This window comes from Mauremys mutica, chromosome 25 (assembly GCF_020497125.1).
Source record: "Mauremys mutica isolate MM-2020 ecotype Southern chromosome 25, ASM2049712v1, whole genome shotgun sequence".
Taxonomy (NCBI): domain Eukaryota; kingdom Metazoa; phylum Chordata; order Testudines; family Geoemydidae; genus Mauremys; species Mauremys mutica.
In genome coordinates this window covers 13,350,247-13,369,937 of record NC_059096.1, presented here as the reverse complement: position 1 = coordinate 13,369,937, position 19,691 = coordinate 13,350,247, and the positions used below count along the sequence as shown (strand labels likewise).

Below are 19,691 nucleotides of genomic sequence, written 5' to 3'. Positions count from 1 at the left end.
ATCGCCGCTGCCCCGAAGCAAGGGGCCTGACCTGAGTACGTGTGGCGGGCCGGTGTGGCTCCCCTCAGCCCCAGGGAGGGTTGAGCCCCGACCCCACACGCACCCAAGTCCCAAGCTGCCAGGGAAAACGGGCTCAGAGGTAGTCCCACACCGTCACACACCCCCAGAACCCCACCTGCCGAGCCCCAAGCCCCCTGAACCACCCCAATGAGTCACCTACACCTGGATCCCCACTCCCCCAAGCCCCACTCCCCCAACCAGACCCCCCTGCTAAGCTTTATTCCCCACACACACACCCAGACACCACCCCCCCTGCTGAGCCCCAACCACCTTCACCTGGACCCCCCTGCAGAGTCCCATTACCATTGCACCCAGAACCCCCAACAAACCCCTGTGCCTTCAGATCCACCCCGCAGCTAGATACCCCACTAAGCTGCCTGCACCCAGACTGCCCCATACAGAACCCTCTCAATGCACATCTGGATCCCCCCACACTGAGCCCTTCCACACTCGGATCCTGCTGGGCTGAGCCTGCCGGCCCATGCCTGGTGCACCTGGCACAGAGAGGCAGGGTCCTGGGGTGTTTCTGGGGCAGGCCCAGTCCTTGTGCTGTGTCAGGGTTGGGTGCAGCCTCAACGCTGAGTCCATGTCCCAGGGGGAGCTACAGAGTGACCTCCCACCTCTGTGCAGCCAATCGCCTGTGCTCCCCAACGCTACACTGGATCCTCCACGTTTATTTGACAAATAAAAATTTGCAGAATTTTTAATTTTTGGTGCAGAATTTTTAATTTTTTGGCACAGCATGCCCCCAGGAGTATGACTGCGGCAATTAGCAATGTACATTCCATGTATTTATCCCAGATTCTGTTTAAGGAGGGGGTCAGATCAGTCCCAGACATGGCTGTACACATAAACAGGTAACAGCCCAATGAGGAATGGGTTCAACTATTATAATACAGCTGCTTATGTTTCTAAAATCCCGTGTTGACCAAGAACAGGTAGCCAGAGAAAAGAGAAGAGGGGAATTAATCTTCTCCCACTAATACTAAAGTGATTTTTCCCATCCCCAAACACTATATTCAAAACTGTACTACTGATTCACAGCAAGTGTTGTCTCCTGTGTGACTGTGTCCCCCAGTATAATCCTTTTGGCGACTAATATGTATTTGTACCAGGCCATTCTTCTGAGGCAGGTGAAGCAGGTACAAAGTAAAACTCAATCACCAACTTTCTGTAGAAAAGGGGCTCTCACTGTCCCTCCATCTTTGATGACAGAGCAGTACAGGAAGGGTCCCTCCTGGCCCTCAGCTCCTAGTAACCCTGGTGGAGTGTGAGCTGTAGGGAGAGCCTGTGCTCCTTCAGCTAACAAGGTAACATTTCACCAGCTCTTTAATTAGTCTGTCGTCTGCCTCCTTTCGCTGGCCAGCCCCCCTCAGATGGGTTTCTCTCTCAGCCTCGTTCTCTTCTTCCTGCAAAGCAGCTGTACCTGCTTCAGCTGTGCCCTCAGGAAGGCCATCAGCACCACAATTCCTGCCCATGCTCTGCAGTTTCCCAAACAAGTCCCTGCAGCTATCCTTCTCCACCTGGCTCAGGAGAGCCACGTTTAGTCCAAAGCGCTTGGTCCCAGAAAGGCTCTGTAATATCTGAAGGACAGCTCCTGTGTCTTCCCTACAGGCATGCTCGGCCAGCACCACAAGAAATTCACCCAGGAGACCAAAGCCAACATCAGCTTGAAAGATTCTGCCCAGGCCCTTGCCGCCGAGCTGAAACAGGAACTGGTATTTTTCCTGTCCACTTTTCAAGCATCTGCGCCAATATCTGTAAAAGTCTGCAGACGTTTCAGGGAGTCCATCCCATCCCTGGATGAAAAGATGATCAATAACAGTTACATAAAACAGGTGCAGAATCCCACCAGCTGGTGGGTGTTGGGAGCAGAAGTCCCCTCTGGACAGGTCATTCCATAACTAGTAACTGAAAGGCTGTGCTATCAGTGTTTAATTCGTAAAGTCAAAATGGCTTTGCCACTCTAGTTTATGGTTTTATGGTAAATATGAGTGAGAGTGGGTGAGGGTGTGTGTTGTGCTGGTAGATATTTTTTTTGATTTGTGCAGCAGGTGAATGAGAGGTATGGGCTGTGATGAGAGGCTGTGCGTGTTCGGGGTTATTGTGTGTGCTGGTTGTGGTGTTGTGTCTGGAGTAGATGTGCTGGGAATTTGTGTTGATTTGTATTTGTGGTGCAGGGAGATTTGTGTTGAACTACTGTCTGGGGGAGTGCTGGGAGATGTGTGATACAAATGAGGGGTTGTTTCCTGTGGTGAGTGTGGTGCTGTGTGTTTGGGGTTGTTGTGTGGATGCTGGGGGAGTTTATGTAAAGTTGTGTGCGTGGCACTTCAACCTTTGAAGAACTGTGGCAACTGGTCCAAGTAATTCACCATCTGTGCAGTCTCCCTTATATCACTGACTCATTACAACCAATGAAACTATTGTATGCAAATTACATGTAGCATAAGGGTACTGATTGGTTGAGTTAGCTCTGATATCACAATAGCTAGAACTCTTGGCATGGCATAGACAGATGCATGCCTTGCTCTCACATGAGTGTAATTCATATCAGAATGGCAAAGAACTAAAAAACTGGACAGTAACAGACCTGCAATCCCAGTGATGACTGGGCAAGCTGATATTCTAAACCAGGGGTTGGCAACTTCTGGCACATGGCTCGCCAGGATAAGCACCCTGGCAGGCTGGGCCAGTTTGTTTACCTGGCGCATCAGCATTTTGGCTGATCGCAGCTCCCACTGGCCGCGGTTTGCCGTCCCAGGCCAATGGGGGCTGCAGGAAGCGGCGCAGGTGAGGGATGTGCTGGCCGTGGCTTCCCGCCACTCCCACTGGCCTAGGACGGTGAAGCCAGTGGGAGCCATGATCGGCCGAACCTGCTGACGTGGCAGGTAAACAAACTGGCCTGGCCCGCTGGCGAGCCGCGGGCCAGAGGTTGCCGCCCCTGTTCTAAACAAAAAGAGCTTTGACCCGTGCTTGTGGCTGTTTCCATCATTTCACACAGACTCAGAAGACATTCTACATGTCAGAGTGACACCCAGAGTGAATCCTGGAATATTATTATATAGAGTGTTCCCTAGGGGGTGCTTTGCACTTTCCTCTAATGCAGCTGGTCCTGGCCATTGTCAGAGACAAGATGTAGGACTAGATGGACATTTGGTCTGATCTATTGTGAGGATTCTGGAGATTTCTTTCACTGCTTGTCTACACGTTGTGCTAAAGCAGGGGTTTTCAAACTGGGGGTCAGGACCTCTCGGGGTTGTGAGGTCATTACATGGGGGGGTCGCAAGCTGTCAACCTCCACCCCAAACCGTGCTTGCCTCCAGCATTTATAATGGTGTTAAATATATTAAAAAGGGTGTTTAATTTATTGGGGGGGGGTCACACTCAGAGATTTCTTATGTGAAAGAGGTCGCCAGTAAAAAAGTTTGAGACGCACTGTGCTAAAACTATTGTGCCTTAAAATTCACCCCCGCCCTTAGTCCGAATTAACTTAAGTGTCGACAAGCCCTTTGTGTAGACAAACCCTTACTGATGGAGTTTTCCTCCTCACCTGGGCTAGCTCCATCTCTCTGTCCGGCTTGCCGTTAGCTTGGGTAGCATAGGAATTCCACAGAAGGTTTTTCTTTTTTCCCATTTTGTCCTTTTTCTCTAGAGGTTTCAGGTGTGATGCCAGCACAATATCCCTGCAGGAAATATAAAGGGAGTGGTAAACCCAGCAAGAGCAAATGCTCTCTTGAAATTAGTACCATTTCCAGTTTGATTCCTCTCTGTTAGGCTGGCACAGTCACTGAGTTTGTGGTGCAAAGTTCTATGTAAAAGATCTGGGTTCCAATCAAGATCACAAAATCTCATGGCCAGATCACATGTTCCCAGTTACCGCTCACTACTACACTGACTAACATGCAAAAGACCTGATTCCACTTCAAGTCTGATCTCATCCCAGAATGAAAAAGGGCGAAAGGCACTGTGACAGAGAGTCTGGACCTCTGTCCCTAACTGATAGCTCCTAATGAGAGAAAGAGAGAGAGAAAGTGTGTGTGTGTGTGTGTGTCAGAGACCTGCAGACTGGTCTGTGAAATGAGGTTTCCAAGTGGTACTTAAGCCTTTGGAAAGGAAGCTATTACTCATCCATACGGATCTTTGTATCCTCACTGGACCATCTCTAAGGTCTGGTCTACACTAGAATTAGGTCAATGCAAGGCAGCTTACATCAACCTAACTATGTGTCGGAGAAAAACCTTAGTTCTCACTTTTTGTTTGGGTGCAGCAGAGTCAGATACCTTATTCTGTTTAGCAGCTACAGCAGGGAGAGAGTGCACTGGGACATGGGGTCTCCCCTTCCTAGACAGGTCTCTCAACAGGTAAACAATTACAGCAGCATTTATACCTTTGTTACAGACAATAATAAGCAACAGCTGCATTTTGTTTATACATAGTAGGATGGTCTATCTTATTTTTCTCACTTCTAGAAGTCGCCAGTCTACATATTTTGCTATCAATGCAAGGTCGCAACTTGTCACACAGTTCTTTCCTACTCGCCTCTACAAATCCTCGCTTCTACAAATCTCGCGTCATTAGGGTTACAGCTGGCCTAACTCTGGCTAACAGCTAGTCTGACTCTGGCTAACAGACTGTCATGCATTAAGATCCCCTACAAATCCCTGTCAGTTCTTTCTACTTCCACATATGGAAGTGTCTACACTTAAATTTCATTCCCACTGATGTAACTGCCCAGGTCCACCGACTTAATAACTCCACCTCGACGAGTGGCGCAGAGTCAAGGTCGATGTAGTTAGGTCAATGCAGTATGTCGACTGTTACTGGCTGTGAAACGCTGTCCCACACTGACCATACAATCGATACAAGAGCTCCTGGTGAGGATGCACACTGCCAATACAAGCAAAGTGTAGACAGGCACAAGCTATGTAATTACTGTGGTAGCTGTATGCTGACATGTTAGGTCCACTTCATTTTGTAGTGCAGACATGGATTTAGAGAAAGCACCAAGCTTGAGCCCTTATTGCGTGTATAGGGCCTTGTCTACACTCCACAGTTTTGTCAACAAAAGTCAGCTTTTGTCAACAAAACAGTGGAGGTGTACACACTGCAATGTTCCTCCTGCCGATACAACTCCCCTGCTACGCTGACATAATAAAACCATCTCGACAAGAGGCATTGGGCTTTTTGCAACATAGTTAGAGTGACACAGCGTCAGTGTAGATCCTGTGCTTTCTTGTGTTGTCCTAATTGGCCTCCAGGAGCTGTCTAACAACGCTCACCATGACTACTCTGGTCAGCAGTTTGAACCTCGCTGCCCTGAAGGTACACAGGTATGCACCTCTCTCACGTTTAAAGACCTGGGCATTTTTAATATTCCTCTTCCTATTTGCTCGGCTTGGACAGTTCACACAGCATCTTCCCAGCTGACCATGCCGCCTTTCCATAGTAGACGCGCTCCCGCATGGAATAAACCAGAGCTGTTGGGTCTGTGGGTAGAGGAGGCTGTGCAGTCACAGTGTCGCTCCAGCCGTAGGAACTTTGATATCTAGTGCAATTAACGCTCAGAAAGCAAGCACTACAGGGGTCATTCAAGGCAGCAAGTAAACATTGCCTGGCTGAATTCATCACTTAAAGACACATTACTGGGAATAATAGTCAAAATGCTCCTTCAAAGCCTCCCTAATTTGAATACTCCGCCTGCTGTGCCCCTCTTATTACCCTAGTATCTGGCTGCTCAAATCAGCAGCCAGCCAATCTACTTCAGTGCTCCACCCCTGTGGAAACTTTCCCCTCCTCGCTTTGCAAACGTTATGTAGAACAAAACAGGCTGCAACAACTATCGGAATATCTTCCTCACTGAGGTCCAACCTGACAAAAAAGCAGCACCAGCAACCTTTTAATCAGCCAAAGGCACATTCAACGATCATTCGGCACCTGCTGAACTTATTGTTGAAGCACTCCTTGCTGCTGTCTAGGTTCCCAGTGTAAGGCTTCATGAGCCATGGGAGCAAGGGGCAGGCGGGGTGTCCCAAGATCCCCATGGGCATTTCCACATCCCCCAGTTGCATCTTCTGGTCTGGAAAGTCCCAGCATGCAGCTTTCTATACAGTCCAGTGTTCCTAAAGATGCGCGCATCATGCACCTTTCCTAACCACCCCACATTGATGTCAGTGAAACAGCCCCAGTGAGCCAGCACCTGCAAGACCATGGAGAAGTAGCCCTTCTGGTTCATGTAATCTGTCACAAGATGGGCTGGGGCCAAAATTGGGATATACGTTCCATCTATTACTCCACCGCAGTTAGGGAATATGCCTTTGGCTGGTTGAAAAGCTGCTGGCGCGGTCTACTCACAAGATTAGACCTCAGTGAAAAATAATATCCCAATGGTTATAGCTGCCTACTATTTCATAGTATCAGAGGGGTAGCCCTGTTAGTCTGGTTCTGTAGAAGCAGCAAAGAATCCCGTGGCACCTTATAGACTAACAGACGTTATGCAACATGAGCTTTCGTGGGTGAATACTTGCATCCGAAGAAGTGGGTATTCACCCACGAAAGCTCATGCTGCATAACGTCTGTTAGTCTATAAGGTGCCACAGGATTCTTTGCGGCTTCTACTATTTCATAATATCTGTGAAGCAAAGGGGGGAAGTTTCTGCTGGGGTGGAGGATGGAGGTGGAATGGCTGTCTGCTGATTTTGAACAGCCAGATACCAGGGCTATTAAAAGAGCTTCACAGGGAGCTATACAGCCCAGGGAGGCTTTGAAAGACCATTATAATAGTGAACCACAGTGATGGGTGTTGCTGTAGTGTACTCTGCCTGGCATTGTTTGTTTACACCGATATGAATCTTGTAATAAGTGCTGTGTGTGTAGTAATACAACATTGCAAATGCACCTATTGCTATTATCTATGAATGATGTCAGCCCCAGCCAGCATATGTGGTGAACTAATAAGGATGACTTACGTTTCCATAAATAGACTTATTTCGAACTCATGCAAACAGACCTATTTATAAGTGAATGAAACTTTCAAAATACAGGGAAAAGAACTTTTGAAGGGGAAAGAACAGTCATTTCCATTTCACAAACACATACACCAACTGTGTCTCTCACAGGTCAGTGTATGTGCAGCTGTGATTGCCTATATTCTCCCCTTGGGTGGAGTGGTGGGGTTGTGTAGCAGCCCCAGAGGCCATGTGGAATGCAGGGGGGTGATTAGGGAGGTCCCGGAATGCAGTTCTTGATGGGCTGCAGAAGGAGGTGAGCATGGGATTGTTGAATCTGAAGGTCAACAGGAGTCTCCAGCATGTCAATGTGCCGCTTGAGAAGCGCTAGCATCTCTTGCTGCACATCTCACTCCTTTTCCTGTGCTTTTCTCCTCTCCACTCTATCCCTGTCCATTGTGTCTGCAAGGGCGATTCTCCAAGCCCTGTGCTCGGTATCCAAAATACCAGAGGCTTTCAGGATCTCTTAGAACATGTCATCCCACGTCCTCTTCCTTCTCCTCCTTATCCAGCTGAGTCGCTCCACTGGTGTGGACGAAAACACCCTCAAGGCCACATTTCCAGCTGCAAAAAATACAATGCACAGAGGTGCTATTGTGAGTGTATTCCCAAGATAAATGGAAACTTGGTATACTGAATTCACTCCCCTTGATCCACACAAGTTACAAGCACTACATTCTCACTTCTCCTTGGGATTCATAGAGCACAGCAGCAGTCCCATCCACGGTGAGTACAGGGGCAATTTGGGACAATAAGGAGGGGGGATAGCTCACAAGCATGAATATATGCGGATATGGCAACTGAACTGAATACTGGCACCATTTTCCACAGGTGGTGGTTATTTTAGCTGATCTCTCACTCCTGAGGGTAATGGAGGCTGAAAGGGAACAGGTCCTGTACGCATCTGGCTGCAGACCAGGTCAGCATACTGCGAGTCTGTATGCCGCAATGGTGGCTGGTGAAGTAACTACTGAGTGGTGTGGCAAAGTGTCCTACCGTGGCAGAAGAAATAGGGCAGCCCTCCTCAGACACCTCTGGCAGAGGATTGCAAACTACCTCAAGGAGGGTTTCCTCGAGATCTCCATGAAAGATTCACGGGACATCCCGGTGCACATAAACAAACTGTTCTGCAGGGCCCCCTCTGCCTAACTGTAGAGGGGAATGAGAAGCAGACAGCAACTCTGCCTCTATTGGTTATTTCACTACCTCTTCCAACATGATTAAAAAAGCATAAAATGAACAGATGTGTCCCTGTAATATCAAAGCAAACTGCATACTTACCAGAGGTTCCTTCCCCTGCCTCAGGCTCGCCTGTGCTGGTCTGGAGGGACTGGCTCGACTGCTCTGGAGTCAAAAAGAGGTCCTGGCTCGCTGCATGACTGGCTCCCCCAATCATCTGTCCCCCATACTCCTCCTCCTCCTCCTCCATCACCTCCTCCTCACTGTTCACTCCGGGGGCCAGTAACTCTGACTCCTCCAAAGTATCCATACAGCTCTTGGGGGTGGGGGTTTCCGCCGAGAATGCCATGCAGCTCTCTGTAAGAATGGCATGTCTGTGGCTCTGCACCAGAGTGACTATTAGCCTCCCTTGCTTTCTGGTAGCCTGCCACACCTCCTTGGCTTTCATGTGGCACTGCTGAGGGTCCCTCTTTTAGCCCTTCTCCACCAAGCCCTGAGCGATCTGCTCATAGATATCGATGTTTTCAACTGGAGTATTGTGTCCAGTTCTGGGCACTGCACTTTAGGAAAGATGTTGAGAAACTGGAGAAAGTCCAGAGGAGAGGAACAAAAACGATTAAAAGTCATGAAAACATGGCCTACAGGGAAAGATAGAAAAAATTGGGTGTGTTTAGTCTGGAAAAGAGAAGACTGATGGGGGACATGATAACAGTCTTCAAATATGTAAAAGATTGTTTTAAAGAGGAGATTGGTTTAAAGAGGATAAATCATTCTCAACCACTGTGGACAGGACAAAAAGTAATGGTCTTATATTGCAGGAAGGGAGAAGAGTAGACATTAGGAAAAACTGCCTATGTGTACAGGTAGTTAGGCACTGGAACAAATTCCGTAGGGAGGTTGTGGAATCTCTGTCATTGGAGGTTTTTAAGAACAGGTTAGACAAACACCTGTCAGAGATCATCTAGATAATATTAACTCCTGCCTCAGCACAGGGGACTACTGTACTAGATGACCTATCAAGGTACCGTCCAGTCCTACATTTCTCTGAATGACTAATATGAAACTTTCATCCTGATGAAAGAAACATTTGATTGTTATATTCCCAGTTCTGTGACTCGCCACAGAAGACAAAATCCCGCAAACCTGAATTCTTCATAGGATGCCACCTTCTGATGAATGGCTCGGAACTTGGCATCGTTTTCTCTTTGATACTTTTCATCAGCCGCAACTGCAGCCTGCAGTTCTCTCTCTAAAGCACAAAAATCTATTGCTCCAGTTTCCTCCATTTCAAAAACCTAAGAGCAACACATATAACCATGAGAGTGACTTTAGGTGCATGAGCATCATACAAGAAAATACTCCTCACTCTCCCACCCATCCATTTCATCACTAGAGCTCTTGCTAGACTCACTATAAGTAACTAATAATACAGGGTGTCATGAGTTAATGATCCCACCTTAGCCAGGCAAACTCCTGTCTTAAATAATCACTTCAAACTATGCCATAGGTGCTGGAACTAAGGGGGTGTGTGGGAGGTGCTGCAGCACCCCCTGACTTGAAGTGGTTTCCATTATATACAGGGTTTACAGTTTGGATCAATGGGTCTCAGCACCCCCACTATACAAATTGTTCCAGCACCCCTGAAGTATGCCCACATTTTCCAGTTCAATTTCATTACACAAATGTTTTTATTCTGGACTCCCAGTTAGTCACTGAAAACAGGTGTCATTGTATATCACTTTATCATCAGACCCCCTCATTAACTTAACTTAAGGCTGCCAGGATATAAACTTTGCTAAAATTACAGACTATGTTACAGTTAATGAATCCTAAGGGTTAAAAAAAAAAGTCACGTGTCATGTTGCCAGAGTATAAACAATTTACAGTTCACACATACTCTTAACAATATTCAGGGTCAGATACAGACACTGAAAATAAAAACACTATGTGCCAGTCAGGCACGCTTCCTCGTGCTGAGTAGCATGTTACCCTGCAAATCTTCCCATTTATTTCATTGGCAATACTCCTGGAGCAAGGTACTTTGCAAAGTGCATAAGGATGTGGCACCCTGTGTTTTATTTTTAAAGCTGAAGAAAAGCTCTGGGTAGCTCAAAAGCTTGTCTCTTTCACCAACAGAAGCTAGAGGGACACAGAGCTCTTCCTCGGGGGCGGGTGGGTGGAGGTACTCAGTGTCACAGCTCACAGATCAAACAGATTACTTAAACTAAACAGTTAGCACATCTTCTAAAGGGAACATTAACATCCTAGTGCCTTAGGACACCACCTTTGTGTAGGCTTCCCACACAATAACTATAGCTGGGGTAGTCCCAGCAGGGGGGTGGGAGCTCTAGACCAGGGGTGGGCAAACTGCAGCCCACAGGTTGGATCCAGCCCACCAGCTGTTTTAAGCCGGCCACGAGCTCCCGCTGGGGAACAGGATCTGGGGCTTTCCCCACTCCGGTGCTACAGCCAGGGAGCAGGGTCAGGGGCCACTCCACGCAGCTCCTGGAAGCCACGGCATGACCCCCTCTAGCTCCTATACGCTCCAATGGCCCCCTCTGGCACTCCAACGGGAGCTGCAGGGGCGGCGCTTGCGGATAGGGCAGCACACAGAGCCACCTGCCTGCGCCGCCACTTAGGAGTCCAAGAAGGGACATGGCGCTGCTTCCGGGAGCCACTTGAGGTAAGTGCCAGCTGGGGCCTGCACCCCATGAGCCTCTCCCCACGCCCCAACCCCAGCCCTGATCCCCCTCCTGCTCTCTGAACCTCAGTCACAGCCCAGAGCCCCCTCCTACAAACCAAGCTCCTCATCCTCAGCCCCACCCCAGAGCCCCCACCCCCTTCCTCAGCCCAGAGCCCCCTCCTGCACCCCAAACTCCTCATCCTCAGCCCCACCCCAGAGCCCCCACCCCCTGCCTCAGCCCAGAGCCCCCCTCCTGCAGCCTGAGCTCCTATCCCCAGCCCCACCCCAGAGCCCCCACCCCCTTCCTCAGCCCAGAGCCCCCTCCTGCACCCCAAACTCCTCATCCTCAGCCCCACCCCAGAGCCCCCACCCCCTGCCTCAGCCCAGAGCCCCCCTCCTGCAGCCTGAGCTCCCCTTCCCCAGCCCCACCCCGGAGCCCGCACCCCCTCCCGCCCCAATTCCCCGAGCATTCATGGCCCGCCAGACAATTTCTATTGCCCGTTCGCCCACCTGCGCTAGCCACTAACCCGGCACTACGATCCCAACGGTGCCACCAGCCACGGGATTTCCCGAGCGCCCCGTGGCCGCAGCGGGGCTCGTCCCGGCTTCGCCACGGGCGGCGGGTCCCCTGGGCTAGTCCTGCGGGGGGAGGGAGTCAGGGCCCGGGCCAGGCCGCCACGGGGCTGAGCCCAGCGAGCCCCCGGGGACCCTGCTGCGCCCCCGGACCCCAACCGCCAGCCACGCGCCCAGCCTCACCTGCGGTCTCCATAACAACGGCCGCGCCGCGGAGCCGAGGCCCCCGGCTAGGGCTGTCTTTGCCAAACGCCTGATCAGAACCGGCTACACAGCCGAGACGGCCCAGCCCCAGGGGCCGCGGACCCAGCCGGGCTCACATCTCCGAACTCCCCGCCCCGGCCGCGGCGCTGGCCGCAACGGGGTTTGAGGCGGCCCATTAGGCAGTCGCCCCGCCACCCCCGGGTCCTTTCGCGCTGCTGTCGCACTGTCGCAGGTAGCGGCTGCCGGGACGGAAGGCGCGGAGCGCGAGCGTTGGGTGAGGCGCGCGGGCCTGGCCTGAGCTGGGGCCATGGGGCTTCTTGGGCGGGGGGCTGCGTGCTGCTGATGGGACGCTGGTGTGGGGGGGACGCTGGGGGCTCTGGGCGAGGTGATGTGAAGGGGGGTGCAGGGCACTGGCTGGGGGGGGACACTCGGGACTGGGGGATGCAGGGCACTGGCTGGAGGGGTGTGGGGGGACGTTGGGGGAAGTTGGGGATGTGGGAGGATGCAGGGGACTGGCTGGAGGGGTGTGGGGGGACGTTGGGGGAAGTTGGGGATGTGGGAGGATGCAGGGGACTGGCTGGGGGGATGTGGGGGGAAGCAGGGGCCTCTGGGCGAGGTGATGTGGGGGACTGGCAGAAGGGGCTCTAGAGGGGGGATGTGCTGGGGGCTGGTAATGTGGGTGGTGCTGGTGATTGGGGCTCGGAAGGATTTTGGGGCGCTGGGGTCTGATGGAAGGGGTAATGTGGGGGACTTGGCAGAGAGGGGTTATCTGGGGGCACACTAGGTGCTGTGATGGGGGCTATGGGGAGGATGTGTGCCAGCAATGCTAGGTGCTGGCAGAGGGGACTCTAGGGAGGATGATGTGGGGTTATGTGCTGGGAGTGGCAGGGGTGCAGTGTAGGATGGGATCTGGTTGCTGATTAACCAGGGGCTCTAGAGGGGTTGATGTGGGGTGGGTGCTGGTGAAGGGAGGGCCTGGAAAGGGACATGAGGAGCACTGGGTGCTGGCGGAGGGAATCAGTTATCAAATGTGTTCAATGAATAAACTTAAATGACAGGGTGGAGGGATGGGGGAGGGATGCAGCTTCATCCATGGTGCAGGAAAACAATTGCCCCGATTATTCTAGTTACACATGGCTTTGTCTCTCTTGGTACTTAGCATCATGGACACAGACCTGTATGATGAGTTTGGGAATTACATCGGGCCAGAGCTCGACTCTGATGATGATGATGATGAACTGGGCAGAGAGGCCAAGGATCTTGATGAGGTGCAGTGAGACTTGCGCAAAAAAATCTTAATTTGTATTTTCACTAAAATAACATAATACTGAAGTGAAGGTTATTCATGTCTTAAGCTTTCCTCCTCCTACTCTTACCTGTTTCTCTTGAATTTTAATCCTGACTATAGTTATCAACAGATCTCTGGTGCAAGCTGAAGAGTAACTATTCCTTCTGTCTCAGTGTCTCCTATCCCCAGAAAATGATCTCTCTCTCTCAAAAAACAGAACAAAAACACCCCATACCACAGCACACTTACTTAATGTTTTCAAGGAAAACTTTGATGTACTATTAAATATTCTGATTTAGTAGATTTCTAAAAACATAATAAAAATTAAAAATCTAATAAGAAGCTTCCCTCTTGATAGCCAGAAAAAGACAAGGAAATTCAGCTTCCACTTGAATGCGTGAAAAAAATAAGAAACTTTATCTATTTTAAGTGAGTTTCCCAGCTATTGTACGCTTTCAAATAGGAGCTCCATATCCTGTGTTTTAAGCAAGATCCTTACACCGAGTCCCTCATTATTTTACTCGTACTTTCTGGTGTCTCCCATTAAGAGATGTTAACACCAACACATGTTAATTGTGTTTAATACATGACTGGAAGATGTTCAGAGGTTATGATGATGATCTTAGGGCTGGTCCACACTAAGAAGCGGGGTCGAACTAGGGTACGCAAATTCAGCTACGTGAATAGCGTAGCTGAATTCAAAGTACCCTAGTTCGAACTACTCACCCGTCCAGACGCTGCGGAATCGAAGTCCGCGGCTCCAAGGTCGACTCCGCCACCGCCTTTTGCAGTGGTGGAGTACCGGAGTCGACCGCGGCGCTTCCGGAGTTCGAACTATCGCGTCCAGATTAGATACTCCGATTAGATAGTTCGAACTCCGAGAAGTCGAACTCACCGCGTCGACCTGGCTCGTAAGTGTAGACTAGCCCTTAGTGTAAGAACATTTTTGAAATAGAGGAATATGAGTAGTATTTATATTTATGAAAACAGAAATAGCCACTGATATGTTTAGGAATGGTGTTGAAAATTGCTCTTTCACTTTCTTTGGTAGATCTTTAGTGATCTAAGAAATTGGAACTAATCACTGGGTTGTTCCTTTCAAGTAGTAGAGCTCCTAATGGTGCAAGTATTTATATGCATATGCAAAATAATCATTACGGTACTAGTGAAATCATAACTCTCACACGTGGGGTTTTTAGGTTTAATGCACAGGGTTTGGTAGCCACGCTTTGATGCAGAAGGGAGTCTAGTCTGTCTCACTACTTGTACTGCCAGCCTTGGGTATGTTGTGCACATTGATAAAGGGTATTGGTATCGATTGCTTGCTGTGCAAGCATCACTTGTGTGTGGCATTGGTATCTGTTTTAAAGATGACCTATTGTTCATTGTGGCTATCTGGAATGGATTCAAGGTGGAAAAATGGCCTCCAAACCGAAAAGTGGGAGAGCCCCTCAGAACCTTTTTCTGGACCTGACTTTGATCAGTGCCTGATACAGCAAGACTGGGACCTGCACTGCCGTGCATATGATCTAGATTCTAGTGGTAGGTATGATGGCCAGATTCTTTTCCAGCTGTGTCAACTACTTGAAGTGTGTCCATCAGCAAATCACCTACCTGCTCACTGCCTCCAGTTTCCTAACTGTAAAATAGGGATGATAATACAACGGAGTTTAATGTTTGTATAGTGCTCTAAAGAATAGCAAAGTATTGTTCTTGGTTTCAGCTTGATGATGATGATGATGACGATGATATAGGAGATCATGATGAAGATCATCCTGGAATGGAGGTGGTACTGCATGAGGATAAGAAATACTATCCGACTGCTGAAGAGGTTTACGGACCTGAGGTAGAGACCATAGTGCAGGAGGAAGATACCCAGCCTCTCACTGGTGAGTAATGATAGATTAGTAAATTGTGGGTGTGATCAGGGAGGGTTTCTTAAAACAAAATACAAAACAATATACAAAAACCTGTAGGAGAACACTTCAACCTCCCTGGCCACACAATAGCAGATTTTAAGGTGGCCATCCTACAGCAAAAAAACTTTAGGACCAGACTTCAAAGAGAAACTGCTGAGCTCCAGTTCATCTGCAAATTTAACACCATCAGCTCAGGACTAAACAAAGACTGTGAATGGCTTGCCAATTACAGAACCAGTTTCTCCTCCCTTGGTTTTCACACCTCAGCTGCTGGAACAGGGCCTCATCCTCCCTGACTGATCTAACCTCGTTATCTCTAGCTTGCTTCTTGCTTGCTTATATATACACCTACCCCTGGAAATTTCCACTGCTTGCATCCGAAGAAGTGGGTATTCACCCACGAAAGCTCATGCTGCAAAACGTCTGTTAGTCTATAAGGTGCCACAGGATTCTTTGCTGCTTCTACAGAACCAGACTAACACGGTTACCCCTCTGATACCTAAAACAAACTTGTAAGGGAGAAGGAAAATAAAGTCTTGCTGCTGGCAGTATCATTAGTTTCTTCTCTTCAGAATTCATTCTGGTTAGCATTTTGTTTCTGTCATTTTAACAGAAGTTCTATTGAGATAGTTAAGAGAGAATAATTTTGTTCGTGAGTTACTTTAAAGAAGGCAAATTAAAACTTATTTCAGTTTAGTTTCTGAGCTTCTGCACATACAAGAGTCAAAGGGATGCCATCAACTTGAAAATCACATTGCCAGCTTAAAGTTTTGTCTACTCTTTATTACAGTGAACCTCTAAAATTAGAGACTGTTGGGGCTGAGGGGTACTAAGGAATAGCTTTTCATTTTTCTTTGTTTTCAGAGCCTATTATTAAACCTGTGAAAACCAAGAAATTCTCCCTGATGGAGCAGACGTTGCCTGTCACTGTGTATGAGATGGAGTGAGTATTGTGTGGTTTTTTCTTTCAAAAGTTCGTGTTTGGTTCAAGTAATTTGTACAGTGTATCCTTCGCTTTCCCATGTTCACAGCTTGAGGGGAGGTAAGAGGGATTGGTATGTACCACTCGGAGGAAAAAGCTGCTCTAGAGTGGAGGTGAAAACATCTTGTCTTCCGGCTTTCCAAAACAGCAGCAGTTTGGCCTTTCATTGGCATAGGGACACTATTGGCAGAACTGCAAGAGCAGCTGGTTCCGCTTTTTCTAGCTAGAGGGGAGAAGGGAAAAGGTACAAAAGGAATTGAAGCTTAAAAATGCATTCCACTCACTGGACTGCACAACACACATAGTGTCCTTACTTCACTAACTTCAGAACCCTAGTTTTCATCATCACCCCTCCCCCCCCCCCCCCAGGTAATGTGGAGTTTGTCAGTCAGAAACCCACACCTTGAATTCACTTAAAACGTACCTATTTTCTTGAGTCACTCAGAAAAAATAGAGAGAGAGTCCGGAATCCTGTGTGCTAGTTACAGCTGTCCTACTGACTGTATAAGGCACTTTGTAGATTGTAAGGCCAGAAAGGACCATTATGCTCACTGACATCCTATTTAATGCAGTGTGAGGCATTAAGCAGATCTTGTAGAAAAACATCCAGTCTCAATTAAAAAATGTCCAGTGATGGAGAATCCATCAAAGCTCCTGATAAATAACTGAAGAGAAACAGTCAAAGGAAAGAGTCCCATTCAGTTACATCACATAAAGACATATGACTAAATATTGACAAATTTTATAAGAGCTTGTGTACAAATGCAAGAAGATGGGTGAACTTGAGTGCCTGGTATTAAATGAGGATATTGCTTTAGTAGGCATCACAGAAGCTTGGTGGAATGATAACCAATGGGACATGGTAATACCAGGGTACAAAATATACTGGAATAACAAAATAGGTCGCACTGGTTGGGGGGACTGGCACTATATGTGAAAGAAAGCATATGGTCAAACATAGTAAAAATCTTAAATGGATCAAACTGTACCATAGAATCTCAATGGATAGAAATTCCGTGCTTGAATAATAAGAATATAGCTGTAGGAATATACTACTGACCACGTGACCAGGATGATGATGGTAACAGTGAAATGCTCAGGGAGATTAGAGAGACTACAAAAATAGAAAATGCAATACACTGGAGTCGCATCGTAGGTGCATTTAACTTACGTGATTTTAACTATACGCGCTCGGCAAAACAAAAAAATAACAATTTAAATACTGTACCTGTAGTGCGGCGATTCCGCCTGCCATTCCACATATTGAGTGTTTGACTATATGTGATTTTCGCCTTACGTGCTGACTTCAGAACCTAACTCCCGCATAAGATGCGACTCCTCTGTACTTTCAACTATCCCCATATTGACTGAGTACATGTCATCTCAGGACGGGATGCAGAGATAAAATTTCTAGACCCCATTAATGACTGCTGCTTGGAGGAGTTAGTCCCGGAGCCTTCAAGGGGAGAGGCAATTTTGATTTAGTCCTAAGTGCAGCACAGGATCTGGTCCAAGAGGTGAATATAGCTGAACCACTCAGTAATAGTGACCATAAAGTAATGAAATTTAACATCCTTATAAGGGAGAAAATACCAAAGAAACCCACCACAGTAGCATTTAACTTCAAAAAAGGGAACTCCACAAACACGAGGAGGCTAGTTAAACAGAAATGAAAAGGAATGGGCACAAGAGTGAAATGCCTGCACATTACTTGGAAACTTTTTTAAAACACCATAATAGAAGCTGCAACTATATCTATGCCCCAAATAAAAAAGAGGGGAAAAAACAGAAGATCAAAAAAAGCCACCATGGCTAAACAGAATAAAAAAGGCAGAGACAAAAGGCATCCTTTAAAAATTGGAAGTCAAATCCTAGTGCGGAAAATGGAAAGGAAGATAAACTCTGGCAAGCCAAGTGTAAATGTATAATTAGGCAGGCCAAAAGAAGAATTTGAAGAGTTTGCGTCTTTTGATAGTTAAACTTAACAATCTGAAGCAGGAAGCTTACCAAACAATCAGTGGAGCCACTGGACGATTGAGGAGCTAAGGGAGCACTCAAGGAAGACATAGCAATTGCAGAAGCTAAATGAATTCTTTGCGTCCATCTTCACTGCAGAGGATCTGAGGAGAGATTCAAACTCCTGAGTTCTTTTTAGGTTATAGATCTGAGGAACTTGAACCAGATTGAGGTGTCAATAGAGGAGGTGAATAGGAAGGTTCTCCAAGGATCTGTACTGGGACCTGTACTGTTCAACATACTCATAAATAAGGCTAAGATTGAATCATGGGTGTTTTTAGTAAAAGTTGTGGACAGGTCACTAAACAAAAATTCACTGCCCCTGACCTGTCCATAACTTTTTTTACTATAAGTGCCCCTGACTAAATCTTAGCTGCTCCTGGGACATCGCTGCTCTGGAAAAATGGGTAAACAGTGAGGTGGCAAAGTGTGCAGATGATACTAAACTACATCAGAGAGTTAAGTCCAAAGCAGATTGCAAAGAGTTATAAAGAGGTCTCATAAAATTGGGTGACTGGGCAGGAAAATGGCAGATGAAATTCAATGTTGATAAATGCAAAGTAATGCCCATTAGAAAACATAATCCAAACTATACATACAAAATGATGAGGTCTAAATTAGCTGTTACTACTCAAGAAAGAGATCTTGGAGTCATTGTGGATAGTTCTCTGAAAACATCTGCTCAGTATGCTGCAGTACTCAGACCAGCTTGCAGAATGTTACGAACCATTAAGAAGACAGAAAATAACATCATACCACTATATAAATGCATGGCACCCCAGACCTCGAATACTGCATGCAGTTCTGGTCCTTCCATCTTAAAAAAAAAAAAAAAAAGTACAGAGAAAGGCAACAAAAATGATTAGGGGTGTGGAACAGCTTCCGTATGAGGAGAGATTAAAAGGCTGAGACTGTTCAGCTTGGAAAAGAGACTGGGGGGAATATGACAGAGGTCTATAAAATCATGATTGGTGTGGAGAAAGTAAACAGGGAAGTATTATTTATCTCTTCACATGACACTCAAACTAGGGATTGCCCTATGAAATCAGTCGGCAGCAGGTTTAAAACAAACATAAGGACGTACTTCTTCACACAACACATAGTCAACCTGGGGAACTTGTTGCCAGGGGATTTTGTGAGGCCGAAAGTATAACTGGGTTCAAAAGAGATTAGATAAGTTCCTGGAGGATAGGTCCATCAGTGGCTGTTAGCCAAAATGGGCAGGAGCACAACCTCTTGCTCTGGGTGTCCCTAAACCTCTGACTGCTGGAATCTGGGACTGGATGACAAGGAATGGATCACTCAGTAAATTGCCCTGTTCTGTCACTCCCTCTGAAGCACCTAGTACTGGCCGCTGTCAGAAGACCAACATATTGGGCTAGAAGGGCCATTGTCCATTTTTATGTTCTTATGTTAAAGTTCTTACAGTGGTTAATGACCCTCGCTGTTAAAAAATGGTGCCGTGTTTCTGGTCTGAATTTGTTTAGCTTCAGCGTCCAGCCATTGGATCTTGTTATATCTGTCTGCTCGATTGAAGAGTCCATCTTACATTTCTGTTCCCCACATAGGTCCTTATAGACTATGATCAAGTTATCCCTTAACCATCTGTTGGATAAACTAAATAGAGTTAGCTCCTCAAGTCTATCACTGTACAGTATTTTGTCCAGTCCTTTAATCATTGTCATGGCTCCTCTCTGAACCCTCTCCAATTTATCAACATCCTTTTTGAATTGTCCAGAACTGGACACAGTATTCCAGCAGTAATTGCACCAGTGCCAGATAC

At 47.5% G+C, this 19,691-nt stretch overlaps 2 protein-coding genes across 10 annotated transcripts in view; one reads left to right on the top strand and one right to left on the bottom strand.

The window, feature by feature from the left end:
• Window positions 1-778: 778 nt before the first annotated feature.
• Window positions 779-11,821, bottom strand: CCDC103 (coiled-coil domain containing 103). Of its 8 annotated transcripts, none has more exons than XM_044999453.1 (5): window positions 9,387-9,525; window positions 8,346-8,600; window positions 7,026-7,628; window positions 3,611-3,743; window positions 779-1,859 (listed from the first exon to the last, which is right to left on the bottom strand). In XM_044999453.1, exons 3-5 carry the CDS (start codon window positions 7,031-7,033, stop codon window positions 1,359-1,361), a joined length of 642 nt encoding a protein of 213 aa, XP_044855388.1. In that variant the 5' UTR covers window positions 7,034-7,628; window positions 8,346-8,600; window positions 9,387-9,525; the 3' UTR covers window positions 779-1,358. The 8 variants fall into 8 exon arrangements, 7 of the variants coding, with proteins under 7 accessions (XP_044855388.1, XP_044855387.1, XP_044855386.1 ...); XM_044999452.1 differs by having other exon boundaries at window positions 8,346-8,825; window positions 9,387-9,521; XM_044999451.1 differs by having other exon boundaries at window positions 8,346-8,881; window positions 9,387-9,510.
• The window catches only part of EFTUD2 (elongation factor Tu GTP binding domain containing 2), a 37,089-nt gene continuing 29,180 nt past the window's right edge, over window positions 11,783-19,691 (top strand). The window contains exons 1-4 of one of the 2 annotated variants that reach the window (XM_044999447.1): window positions 11,783-11,935; window positions 12,863-12,971; window positions 14,715-14,880; window positions 15,775-15,853. In XM_044999447.1, coding sequence (XP_044855382.1) covers window positions 12,867-12,971; window positions 14,715-14,880; window positions 15,775-15,853 — 350 coding nt within the window. In that variant the 5' untranslated portion in view covers window positions 11,783-11,935; window positions 12,863-12,866. Of the gene's footprint in view, window positions 11,978-12,862; window positions 12,972-14,714; window positions 14,881-15,774; window positions 15,854-19,691 lie in introns of both variants that reach the window. The other variant, XM_044999445.1, reaches the window with a different exon arrangement.

What these genes read in the sequence shown, in the direction of transcription:
- CCDC103 (XM_044999450.1), bottom strand. Translation starts at nt 9,529, where the DNA reads ATGGAGGAAACTGGAGCAATAGATTTTTGTGCTTTAGAGAGAGAACTG. An exon ending in GCATCCTATGAAGAATTCAG is followed by an intron (nt 3,744 to 9,386) that starts GTTTGCGGGATT and finishes TATTTCCTGCAG; the next exon opens with GGATATTGTGCTGGCATCAC. An exon ending in GAGAGATGGAGCTAGCCCAG is followed by an intron (nt 1,860 to 3,610) that starts GTGAGGAGGAAA and finishes CTTTTCATCCAG; the next exon opens with GGATGGGATGGACTCCCTGA.